Source organism: Lynx canadensis, chromosome C1 (assembly GCF_007474595.2).
Source record: "Lynx canadensis isolate LIC74 chromosome C1, mLynCan4.pri.v2, whole genome shotgun sequence".
Lineage (NCBI taxonomy): Eukaryota > Metazoa > Chordata > Mammalia > Carnivora > Felidae > Lynx > Lynx canadensis.
The window spans coordinates 166,243,686-166,256,756 of NC_044310.1; the positions used below are offsets into that span (position 1 = coordinate 166,243,686).

Here is a 13,071-nt window from a genome sequence, read left to right on the forward strand (position 1 = left end):
AGTGGTGTCTTTATAAGCCCAAGGTTGGTGACAAGTACCTTTAACGGGTGGTGGGACTTCGGGCTTTTTAGGAGGCGCCACAACCACTTTCTTTTCAGGGACAACTTCTTTGGGAGCCTCGGGCACTTAAAAGATATTAGCAAAATTACATTTAGTTGTTTATGAAGACCATTGGAACAAGATATTTTCAAGAGCAGAAGAGTGGTGTCTTTATAAGCCTAAGATCAGTGACAAGTACCTTTAACAGGTGGTGGGACTTCGGGCTTTTTAGGAGGCGCCACAACCACTTTCTTTTCAGGGACAACTTCTTTGGGAGCCTCGGGCACTTAAAAGATATTAGCAAAATTACATTTAGTTGTTTATGAAGACCATTGGAACAAGATATTTTCAAGAGCAGAAGAGTGGTGTCTTTATAAGCCCAAGGTTGGTGACAAGTACCTTTAACGGGTGGTGGGACTTCGGGCTTTTCAGGAGGCGCCACAACCACTTTCTTTTCAGGGACAACTTCTTTGGGAGCCTCGGGCACTTAAAAGATATTAGCAAAATTACATTTAGTTGTTATGAAGACCATTGGAACAAGATATTTTCAAGAGCAGAAGAGTGGTGTCTTTATAAGCCCAAGGTTGGTGACAAGTACCTTTAACGGGTGGTGGGACTTCGGGCTTTTTAGGAGGCGCCACAACCACTTTCTTTTCAGGGACAACTTCTTTGGGAGCCTCGGGCACTTAATAGATATTAGCAAAATTACAATTAGTTGTTATGAAGACCATTGGAACAAGATATTTTCAAGAGCAGAAGAGTGATGCCTAAGGTCGGTGACAAATACCTTTAACAGGTGGTGGGACTTCAGGCTTTTTAGGAGGCACCACTGGTGCTTTCTTTTCAGGGACAATTTCCTGAGGAACTTCAGGCACTTAAAAGATATTAGTAAAATTACATTTAGTTGTTTGTGAAGACCATTGGAATAAGACATTTTCAAGAGCAGAAGAGTGGTGTCTTTATAAGCCTAAGGTTGGTGACAAGTACCTTTAACAGGTGGTGGGACTTCGGCCTTTTTAGGAGGCACTACTGGTGCTTTCTTTTCAGGAACAATTTCTTGAGGAACTTCAGGCACTTAGAAGATATTAGTAAAATTACAATTAGGAGTTATGAAGACCACTGGAATAAGGTATTTTTAAGAGCGGAAGAGTTGGTCTTTTTAAGCCTAAGGTTGGTGACAAATACCTTTAACAGATGGGATTTCGGGCTTTTTAGGAGGCGTCACAGCCACTTTCTTTTCAGGGACAACTTCTTTGGGAGCCTCGGGCACTTAAGAGATATTAGTAAAAATTACCCTTAGGAGTTATGAGACTGCTAAAACAAAATATTTTCAAAAGCAGAAGGGTTATATCTTCTGAAGTCTAAGGTGAGTGACAAGTACCTGGAACAGGTGCAACTTCCAGCTTTTTAGGAGGCACCACTGGTGCTTTCTTTTCAGGGACAACTTCTTGAAGAGCTTCAGGCACTTAAAAGATATTAGTAGTTTTACATTTAGATTAATGAAGACAGTAGACTAAAAATATTTCCAAGAGTAGGACAGGTATTTCTTCTGTAGATAAGGATAGGAGTGAAAAATACCTGAAACCGGTGGGGCTTCTGGTTTTTTGGGTGGTACTCTGGGGAATTTCTGTTCTGGAACAACTTCTTGAGGAACTTCAGGCACTTGAAAGATATTAGTAGTATTAAACGAGTAGTTAATGATGAGCTATAGGCTAAAATTATTCTCAAGAATAGAAGAGATATTTCTTCTTCCAAATAAAGTCAGGGCTAATATGTACCTGTGACAGGTGGGGCGTCTGGTTTTTTGGGTGGTGCCCTGGGAATTATCTTTTCTGGGAAAACTTCTTGAGCAACTTCAGGAACTTAAAAGATATTAGAATGTTTAGAATTTATGAATGATGAAGGCCTATATTACAATGATTGTGAAGAGTACAAGACAATAGTTTTTCTTCTTAACAGGGCAGTGGGAATAAATACCTTTAGCAGGTGGGGCTTCTGGTTTTTTGGGTACAACCACAGATATTTTCTTTTCAGGTAAAACTTCTTTAGGAGCTTCGAGAGCTTTGAAGATATTAGTGTCTTTTAGTAAGAGATTATAAAAGTGGAATACCGACAACACATTTATCCAAGCAAAGACAATTCATGGACTGGCAGACATGTCTATACACACTTTTCCCAGCCCCCTAGAACAGGTGACCAACAACATGGAAGGATAAATACCTTTAGCAGGTGGAGCTTCTGGCTTTTTAGGAGGAGCCACAAAAAAAAAAAAAAATAAAAAAAAAAAAAAATAAAAAAAACAGGTACTTTCTTCTCAGGGATGACTTTCTTTGGCGGCACCTCAGGCACTTCAAAGATATTGGTAATTTGTGTTTAGAAAAGATGAAAAAAATTGGTGACTGTACCATGTAATTATACACTAAGATATTTTGGTTAACTCCTGACTTTATTTTCCTTAGAATTATATCACCTTTATGCTGTGGTATTTACATATATAATTTTCTAGCTAGAATTATAGTTGTTTTCTTTTCCTAGTATGTATAACTTTGACATTACCTGCAGGGGGTGGACTTTCCGGTTTGGGAGGAATAACTTCAGGCACCTTCTTTTCCGGAACAGCTGCCTTTGGCACCTCGGGTACTTTAAAGATATTAGTATTTTCATGATTAGACAGAGTAGAGAAAAAAATGGACAGTATCAAATACAGTGGCATGGGGGTGACTACCTTTGGCTGGTGGGACTTCAGGCTTTTTAGGAGGTGCTACAGCCACTTTCTTTTCAGGAACAACTTCTTTGGGAGCCTCGGGCACTTAAAAAATATTAGCAAAATTACAATCAGTTGTTATGAAGACCATTGGAACAAGATATTTTCAAGAGCAAAAGAGTGATATGTCTTTATAAGCCTAAGATCGGTGACAAGTACCTTTAACAGGTGGTGGGACTTCGGGCTTTTTAGGAGGCGCCACAACCACTTTCTTTTCAGGGACAACTTCTTTGGGAGCCTCAGGCACTTAAAAGATATTAGCAAAATTTCACTTAGGAGTTATGAAGACCAATGGAACAAGATATTTTCAAGAGCAGAAGAGTGATGTCTTTACAAGCCTAAGGCCAGTGACAAATACCTTTGACAGGTGGGACTTCGGGCTTTTTAGGAGGCACCACTGGTGCTTTCTTTTCAGGGACAATTTCTTGAGGAACTTCGGGCACTTAAAAGATATTAGTAAAATTACATGTAAGCATGGTGAGACCGCTAGAACAAATATTTCCAAGAACAGAAGAGTTGTATCTTTTTAAACCTAAGGTTAGTGACAACTACCTTTAACAGATGGGACTTTGGGCTTTTTAGGAGGGACCACAGCCATTTTCTTTTCAGGGACAACTTCTTTGGGAGCCTCTGGTACTTTGAAGATATTAGTAAATTTACATGTGAGTCACAAGAATCAACACAGACTAGAACTTTCAAGTCCAGTAAGGTGGTTCTTTCCATTGCCCTCCCTACCCCACCTTAGAGAGTGGTTTAGAATGTACCTTTGACAGGTACGACTTCAGGCTTTTGGGGAGGATACACTTTCTTTTCCGGGACGACTTCTTTGGGAGGCTCTGGCACTTTAAAGATATTAATATTTTTACATTTAGGAGTTATAAGAATCAGGACAAACAGGAAACACATTTACACAGGAAAAGACATTTTCCCAAAATTCTAAGCTTCCAGCAACATATACCTTCATCACGAAGAACTTCAGGCTTTTTGTGAGGAACCATGTATGTTTTCTCTTCAGGGACAATTTCTTGGGGAGCTTCCCGTACTTTAAGAAATTAGTATTTTAATATTTAGTGTTATGAATCACTAGGAACAGCAAAATATTTTCAAGACTACAAGAGCTATTTCTTCTTCAGCTTGAAGGCATGGTAATTTGTACCTTTAACTGAAGGAGGTTCTCTTTTTTTGGAAGGGACTCTCTTTGCAGGAACAGCTTCTTGAGGAGCTTCAGGCACTTTAAAGATATTAGTATTTCACATTTAAAGATTTAAAATTGTTAGTGAAAACAGCAACCACAATAAGTTAGCAAATGTAGTTTTCTAGAAGTCTCTTCTTTGCCTGTCCATTCTTGAGAAGAGGCCTTCCCTAGCACCTGGCATAGTTCCTGTGACACTGTGGACCCTCCTCACTAAGTATTTGTTGAATGAATACTCCTAGTAGAAGAGGTTTCTGTTTTAATAGGAATACCTGCAAATATTTGCTTCTGAGAGGGAACTTTGGGCGCAGCTTCAGATGCTTGAAAGATATTTGTATTTTTATGTTTATGTGTTACGAAGGACATTAGAAAAACATGGTTTTAGGAGCTGAGGACATATCATCTCTTCTTCAGAATCTGTTCACAGGTATCACATACCTTTTACAGGCAGAGATTCTGGCTCTTTAGGAACATCTTCAGATACTTGCATCTCAGGAGCAACTTCTTCCATAGCTTCTGGTGCTTTGAAGATATTAGTATCATACTTAGAGGTTAAGGGATCAGTGAAGACACTAGTTAACTGACATTAGACATGAACTGAACCAAAGTGATATTTCTGGTTACATGGGTGCTTCTTTTAAAAGGTGGATGAGGTATAAAGTCTTGAAGAAAGGAATCAAGTCTTAATTGTCTTTGTTCATTATTTCCCAGCTCCCTACCACCATATACATCATTGACATTTATGAAATGAATGAAGGCAGGAATGATAGAATGAATGATACCTTTACTGGAAGGTGTTTCAATTTCAGGGGGAGCAGCCTTGGGTGTTTTCTTTACAGGGACAGCTTCTTGAAGTGATTCAGCCACTTTAAAGATATTAATGCATCATACTTTAGAGTGATGAAGAGTTTTATTCCTAACTCAACCTACAGGAACACCCCAGACTGGGGCCCTCCCTACTCCCCACATTGGATTTTTTAACGATGGTAAGAATACATACTTATTAGGAGCTGTTTTCTTGGTTACCTCAGGTTCTGTCAATGTTAGTAATTTAATTTCTTGGAATGGTAGATGTATAGAAAATTAGATCATGGAAAATTAGCTTCAAGTGAGAAAAATTGATTTTGTATAACTAATGATGTACATTATATATTAATTTGAGGAGAACAAAACAGTTTCTTTCTTATCTGGATTGGCCTCATTTTGTACCCCTACTTTAGGCACTTTAGAAAGGTGTTTGTTTTTCAAGCATGGGAGACAGGAGAATGACCTAAAGATCTAGACTGAAAAAATCAGGTCAAAGTGTTCAGATATTCTTTAAAGTACAGAGTATCATGGATATTGTAAAGAAACTGTTATGCTGGATGTCTTAAAACTTTCTCATATTTTGATTTATTTAAAACACTCAAAATGGAAAAATGTAGAACTCTTTAAAAATAAAAGACAATGAGAGGAGCAACTAAGTAGTCAGTACAGAATTCCAACTTTAACTAGTTTTAACTGCCTTGGTTTTAGAAGGCTCTCAAGTGGAGAGGGTATTACAGAAAGAACTGCTGCTCAAAGTCATTGAACTTCATATTTTATTGTCTTTAAGTCATGGTTTTCCAAAAATATTTCTGTATTTAAGTCTTATGGGAAAATAATTATTTCAAATTAATATGCCTATTTTTAGTAGTAAGTTTATCTTAATAGAAAAGCAACTCTATTAAGCAGTTATATTCTGCGATTTCAACCCCATGGAGAGTTGAATTGCTGATTTATAGTCTACAGCCAAACACCTCTGTCATTTCATGGCACTGATGTCTGCTTTAAAGGGGGAGCTAAACCAATTCAATCTAGTTTCAGGGATATAAATATTTTAAGTGGTCTTGTGTAGATTTTTTCTAGCTATTCTGATTTTTTTCTTTTTTGGGAAACAATAATAGTATTAGTAATCCTATTGAAGAATCTATCTGGGTCTCATATAACATTATATGTATTCATATGATCCCTGAAGACCTCAGAGGTTAAACTTTATAACCCACGTATCTTCCATTTAGATAAGTTAAAGATCTTTCCTCCCCTATTTTCTCTTGAATAACTCCTGGGAACTATACCCAGTCGAGCTTCTGCTTCGGGGGCTCCCACTTCTCTGAAATGGTAGCATTTGGAGCTTTCAAGATATAAGTATATTTGCATGGGTTAAGTACAACTACAATCATGAGATACGAAAGTTGACTTTCTTCTGGCTTGTACCTTTTGGTGGTGGTGTTTTTCTTCTTTTAGCAACAGGAGCTTGCCGCTCTGGAAGACCTTCCTTGAAGACTTCCAACTCTTTAAAGATATTAGTATTTTTTAGTTGAGAAAAAGGCAAAGACATGAAGACACAACATATTAAGAAAGTTACATGTGTTAACAGATATTATAACTTTAAGTTAGAAATTTAATTTTTGTTCTAATTGTTTATCCTTGTACATTGTATGAGTGGGACTCTTTTGGGCGGTGGGGGGAGGCAAGTCATATAAAGTTCCTTGTCTTGGGTACATTGGATGCCCTAAAGATATTAGTATTTTAGCGTTAGAGGTTCTGAGAACCTACACAAAACACTAAACATATCTTTCAGACTGAAGAAGAAAGATTTTCTTATTTAGATTTTCATAACTAAGAATTATACCTTGAGTTGGAGGATGCTCTGGAATTTGGGGAACAGCCTCAGGTAACTCCACCTCCAGAAAAACTTCTCTGGTTGTATCAGGCTCTTTAAAGATATTAGTAGGTTTACACTTAGAAGTTGTAAAAACAGTAAATTATATAACACACAGTTTTTGAGTCTTGAATCCAAAGTTATTCATCCAAGTTCGAGGTTGTTGAAATGTACCTTTAGTTGCTGGTGTTTCTCTCTTTTTAGGAATAGTCACATATATTTTGTCCTCTGGAACAACTTTCTTGGGTGGTTCAGGCACTTAAAAGATATGAGTATAGTTATATTTATAAACAGTGAAGGAAAAGATTCAGCTTTTAAAATGAGCTAAAAAATAAATTTTCTTCAGACCAGATCATTGGTTTTATATACCTTTTGCTATTTTGGTTTTTGTCTTTTGAGGACGAGTCACAAGTACTTTTTCTTCTGAGGTGGATTCTTCAGACACTTCATACACTTTAAAGATATTAGTATTTATACAATTAAGGGAATTTCAAGTCAATGACAAACAGTATTAAGAAAACATAATACATAATACATGCTCATCACCCAAGTTACCAGTAGTACATAGACACAAACTAATGACAATAACACATTGGCTAATTTCCAGTTTTATCATATAGAACCCTCATTTATGATGATGATAAAATTGAGGAATTCCCTGGTCAGGGGCTATATAATTCTACTTTGCAGAAAGTTATTGGTAAAACTGTCCTCTTGCTCTTGGTTTTGTTCATAAAGAACAGGGTTGATATTGAGTTGCACATTAAGAATTCTCTTATGTTATATTTGGGCTACTGGAAATTCATATAAGTCCTTTCCTTTTCCAGAAACCTAGTTGGCTATAATCTCAAGCCACATCTGGCTTATGGCTGTGTAGTTTAATAACCACTTAGGGATTGGAAGCAGAAAAGAAAAAGAAAAATAATTAAATCTTTGGAAATAAGGCAAATGAAGAAAATAAAAGATTTCTCCAGCTTTTAGAAAGGAAGACTGGCTGATGACAGTAATGAAACTCAAGCATAGAATAGGTATTCAGAGAAGGGAGTCATCATATATTTTTATCCCAACCTATTATTAAAGACAAAAAAAATGGGTTTAAGCAGGGAATTTTTAGATTAAACTAAATGAAAGAATATCAGAACTATTGGCATTTTTTGGATTGAAATAAATGGAAGAGTACCTTGACTCCTAGCAATTTTACTATTCAGATTATTGAATAGTATTCTATTCAGAGTATTTTATTATTCATATTTTACTCCTCAAATTATTTAATCATAATTTTGCATAAGACCAAAAAATGGCTTGAGAATTCTTTTGATGTTGTAATGGTCTTATAAATCTATGGTTTGATTGGAGCAGTATTGCCAAAATATTTCCAGTGATGGCTGGGAAGAGTAGAAAAATAATAATGGGGTATTTTGAATCTCTAAAGTCCAATTAAAATATTATTATGAAGTTAAAGTAAGTTGCTTCATGGCCTGAGAAAATAAAATGCTTTTGAGCTGAAGATATTTGTACACAGAGCAGAACGAGACAAGACAGTGACAAATACAACAAGGCAAATGGCTTTTCTAAAATTGGGCAACGTTACAGGTAAAGGACTATTTTTTTTAAATTGGTGAGGAGATATACCTTGTCTGAGCAAGTAAACTTTCAAATGATTTAATTTTGGCCAAATATTTTTTGGCATGTTAGGCTTTTATAAGGTATTAGTATATTTTTTTTAAAAGCTGTGAAGACAAACACAACTGAAACTAAAGAGAAGCACCGATTTTTCTACACTCACTGTACATCGTTGTGTCTTCAGAAAGAACTGTAGCTGATTTTTCTTCGTGAATACTTTTCTTAGGCACCTCAGGAACTTTAAAGATATTAGTATATTAATTGTGATAAATAACAAATATGCAAAGAATATAAAGAAGCCAAATACAAGAATTTAACATCACACACATTCATTTTAAACTATGAATAACTAAACAAAGAATCATTTCATGTTGTGATTAGTATCAGTGTATACCTTTAGCTGGTGGAACTTCAGGCTTTCTAGGAACAGCTTCATGAACCTTTTCTTCTGGAACAATTTTCTTGGGTACTTCAGGTGCTTTAAAGATATTTGTTTATTTTATTTTTAAAAATATCATAATTGGGTCTAAAATATCAAGATAAAGAGGGGGATCTAACAAGAACACCAAGAATTCCAAAATCGTAAGCCAACTAAATACACAGTGCATCTCTCTAGATTGCCTTGTTGATGAGTTCTTGATTTGTCATATTAAAAATACTTTGCCCTTGGGGTATAGCATCATTTTCTGTTGTTATTTGGAATGTTTGTTTCCAGAGCTTCCTGACAATAGTTCCAAAATAAATTATTTTTGAAAAGAAGTTGAGGGGGTCAATATCACTTAATTATCACTTAAGAAGAGGATCAAACAAAAACAATAACAATGTTTAGGCATATGCCTTCGTTTCCAGAAGGTCATCACAAAGGGAAGACTATGTTTTAGAACATAAACTGCAGTTTACATAATTCAGCTATATTGTGGCATTGAGGGGAGAATGATCTCTCTTTCTCTCTGCTCCACAGTAAGTGAATAAAAGGGGGTTTTATATTAGTGGTGAAATCAGCAAAGGCAGGTACCTTTAGCTGGTGGAAATTTGGGCTCTTCAGGAACACGTACTTTTTCTTCTACCACAATTTTCTTGGGCACTTCAGGTACTTTAAAGATAGCAGTAATAGTTTCTTTTACTTTTAAACATTCATAAAGATTTGTAACAAGCAGAACATAAGAAAAACATAAACACAAAACATGACATAGTCACAATATAAAACAGTTTCACTTTATCACATACATTACTGTACTTAAAATGAGTTGAATTTTGATAACAAACATGACAACAGAGATCCAGAAGAATTTCCCATGTTAGAATCCGTTAAGAATTTGACAAGAAAAATTAACAAGACACTGTCAGCTGGTGCTACTTCTGCTTGTCTTGATGGAATAATCGATACTTTCTCTTAAATGATAATGTTCTTAAATGATTCAGGGACTTTAAAGATAGAAATATATATTATTTATCAGGTGTTTTTTTTTTTATTTCTGTTGTAAAACTCAAGAGGTTTACAAGAATGAACAAAGCAGGGACATTAAACACACGGTCACTATGTATTTATTACTAAGTTATTAAAACTAATGATTAATAGGAAAACATGGATTTATCAAAAGGCATATTAGTGAATATACAATTCAATAGTACCAAAGAAGGAAACCTGGGTTTACTATCTGGTTGATAAGGATATTTGCTTTGTTTTTTTAGGTATAACAACAGTGGCTTTCTCTTTTGGTAGAACTTCCTTTGGACCCTCAACCATTTTAAAGATAATAGTTTGTCTTAGAAATTCCAAAAACACAAAACACAGAAGAAAAACATCAAGAACACAAACTTATAATGCAATCAAGGTGCTACTGTACATATAATTAGGTAAGTAGTTTTTCACCAATGAAATACCTTTAGCTGGTGGCTCTTTTCGAGGAACAACTTTAGTGGGTGGTTTTTTTGGAGGAACGATTTTCTCAGATATCTCAGGCCCTTCAAAGATATTAGTGTTTTGATTTAGAATGAGTTCTTAAAGTATTAGGGAGTGCTACTAATAAAGTTAGTCCAATGAGGGCTCATAAATGCTTTATCTATTTTTTTTTTGAATTTGCATCACACCTCCAAAAGAGATGTGACTTTGCTAGATTTCATCTATATTGTAGATTTTCTATGTATACAAAGCACACATGCACACCATACACATATTCCTTCACATTACACATATATTAATTCATTCAAGATCTGGAGTGGTATTGAAGAGAATTTATTTGTATCATGGTTTCTCCTCAAAAAATACAAGAATGGGTGGTGTTACCAATGTTTCATTTACTTCCTTAATGTTATTTCTCTAATGAAAATATCATAAAATGGCAGAAGCTTTTGATAAGCAGTGATCAGTTTGTGAACAGTTGACTCATGATAACAAAGCAATGGTCGTATTGCCTCACATGTAAATTCTTCAGTGAACTGAGGAGCTTCTTTTTCACTCAACTGATAACCTTGGTCAGATATTTTGGTAGCTGTAACAATCATTCTTATGTTTGTAAGAATTTTGTACAAACAAATAATTTTGTTTGCAACAGTCATTCTTAGCTAGATTCAAAAAAGAATCTACAAATTCATATAGTGAGCTCCTTAGATAAGTAGATATCAAATACTATTATTTTGCCTGCTAAATTATATTCTGTGTGGTTAATCTCTACTCCATATTAATCTTTGTATCAAATAGTTGAAGCTCATGCTTAAAACATTCAATGATTTTAACTTGGAAAGTAAGTGGGTTTCTAGTGTTCCAAACTGAACATGAAATGCACTTAAAAAAAAAGTGAGTTAGAGCAAGATATAACAATTTGTAGTATCTACAGAATTCTCCTATACCTTTAGGTGGAGCTTTGGGTTTTTCATATACTTCCACTTCTTCAGCCTCTAAAACTTCTATTACTCTATGGACCTCTTCAGCTTTGTGTACTTCTTCAATTCTGGGTTGTTCTACTTTAACGAATTCTTCTACTTCATGGAATTCTTCTTCTTCAAAATATTCTTGAACTTCATGGAACTCTTCTTCCTCAAGATATTCTACTGGTGTCTCCACTACTTCTAATTCTGTTCTTTCTTTTACTACTTCCTCTTTGTGGAAGGCAACTGATATTTTTTCTTCAAGGACAGTCCTCCCTGAAAGAGCATCTAGTTTAAGAAATTTGTCTTTTTTTTTAAAAACACAAGAGAAATGAAAATGTAAATTCAAAATACAGAATAAAAACAACTGAAATAAAAAAAAAGCTTTCATGCAACAATAAGTGAAGATCAAAGATCTTTCCGAAAATACCTTTAGCTGGGGGAATAGCTTCTTTTTTAGGCACAGGGACTCTCTTTTCTGCAATTTTCTTTTCTGGGACTTTCTTTTGTACTTCAGGCACTTTAAAGATATAGTTTTAATATTTAGGACTGTTAAGAGCAAATTTTCATAGACAAAAGACATCAAAACAGTCAAGACACAGAGACATAATACATAAGAATCTTTTTTTGAATTAACAAAAAAATCTATTCTTTTTAAGTAGGTTTCATGCCCAGCGTGGGGCTTCAACTCATGACCCCCAAGATCAAGAGTGGATTGAAACAGCCAGGCACCCCATACATAAAAATCTTAATGAGAATATATTAACAGGAAGTTTAGGTTTATAAGAGAATATGTACCTTTGGCTGGAGGTGGCTCTTTTTTCTGAACAGGAACAGGTACTTTCTCCTCAGGAACCTTCTTTGGCACTTTAAAGGTATTAGGCATTTCGGTTAGCTGACAATACTCAATAATAAACAAGAAATAAAAACAGCAAAAACAACATCTTTAATAATCAAAGTTTAAGAAGACACTCCGTACTACTGGTCACCAGTTTTATAGGCAATAAAGTTATCTTTCCAAATCCCTTATTTGTGCTAACCAAACCTTAGAGGACGTGTCCACAAGAACCTGTGCTGGTTTATTTATTTATTTATTTATTTATTTTTTAATAGCAGGGGTTACCAATATTGGGCCTATTTTTAATGTGACAAAGACTTCTACAATTTTTAATTTGACAGAGACTTTTTTGAAGTGATTACCATAATAGAGTACTTAAGCCTTGACACAGGCGCCCTTTCTGCTGATAGTATTACATCTGCTGGCGATGCCTACTGTGATAGGGACAGTGTAAGCTCATCGACTAAGAGCACTCCTGAAGCATTAACTTTATTAGGAAGCAATGAGAAGTAGACATTTTGCAGTAAACTTGAGTGCTTAGGCAAAATATTAGAAAGGACATAAGGCTCTTTAAAATAGTTATTATCCAAGCATTAGGACAGATTTTTTCCCCTATAAAATAAGATTGTATACATACTTATAGTAACATGAGAAACCTCTATGTAATGGAATAAGATTTAATGGAATGTGGGGAAGAAGAACCTATTGTTATGTATAAAAGTATAAAGAAATGTACTAATTAACATTAAAATTCTCAGTTACAATGAGAAACTTCTGGAATAATATATACACACATAACCATCCATTAACATTCCAAAAAGGCTAAAGATATGAAGTGGGTTACAGTTTTATTGATCCTTAATCAATTTCATAAGTTTGCTATTTAAAGAAAGCAGTCAGAAAAGAAATTTCTGTTTTTTAAAAGAACATTAATTGGAATTTAAAGATGTTATTAATTGAGATTTGCTATACCTTTGGCTGGCTCCACTTTTTTAGGAACAGGAGTAGGTGCTTCAGGTACTGCTTTCTTAACCACTTCAGGCACTTGAAAGGTATTAGATAGA

At 35.0% G+C, this 13,071-nt stretch overlaps 1 protein-coding gene across 1 annotated transcript in view; it reads right to left on the bottom strand.

The window, feature by feature from the left end:
* TTN (titin) overlaps positions 1 to 13,071 on the bottom strand; it is a 277,183-nt gene that overhangs the window by 128,607 nt on the left and 135,505 nt on the right. Inside the window, 14 exon segments of the mRNA XM_032594445.1 lie at positions 39 to 125; positions 239 to 325; positions 439 to 525; positions 638 to 724; positions 2,596 to 2,679; positions 2,765 to 2,848; positions 2,963 to 3,049; positions 3,162 to 3,245; positions 9,317 to 9,394; positions 10,186 to 10,266; positions 11,152 to 11,445; positions 11,600 to 11,689; positions 11,968 to 12,036; positions 12,980 to 13,051. Of these exon segments, the coding sequence (XP_032450336.1) occupies positions 39 to 125; positions 239 to 325; positions 439 to 525; positions 638 to 724; positions 2,596 to 2,679; positions 2,765 to 2,848; positions 2,963 to 3,049; positions 3,162 to 3,245; positions 9,317 to 9,394; positions 10,186 to 10,266; positions 11,152 to 11,445; positions 11,600 to 11,689; positions 11,968 to 12,036; positions 12,980 to 13,051 (1,371 nt within the window).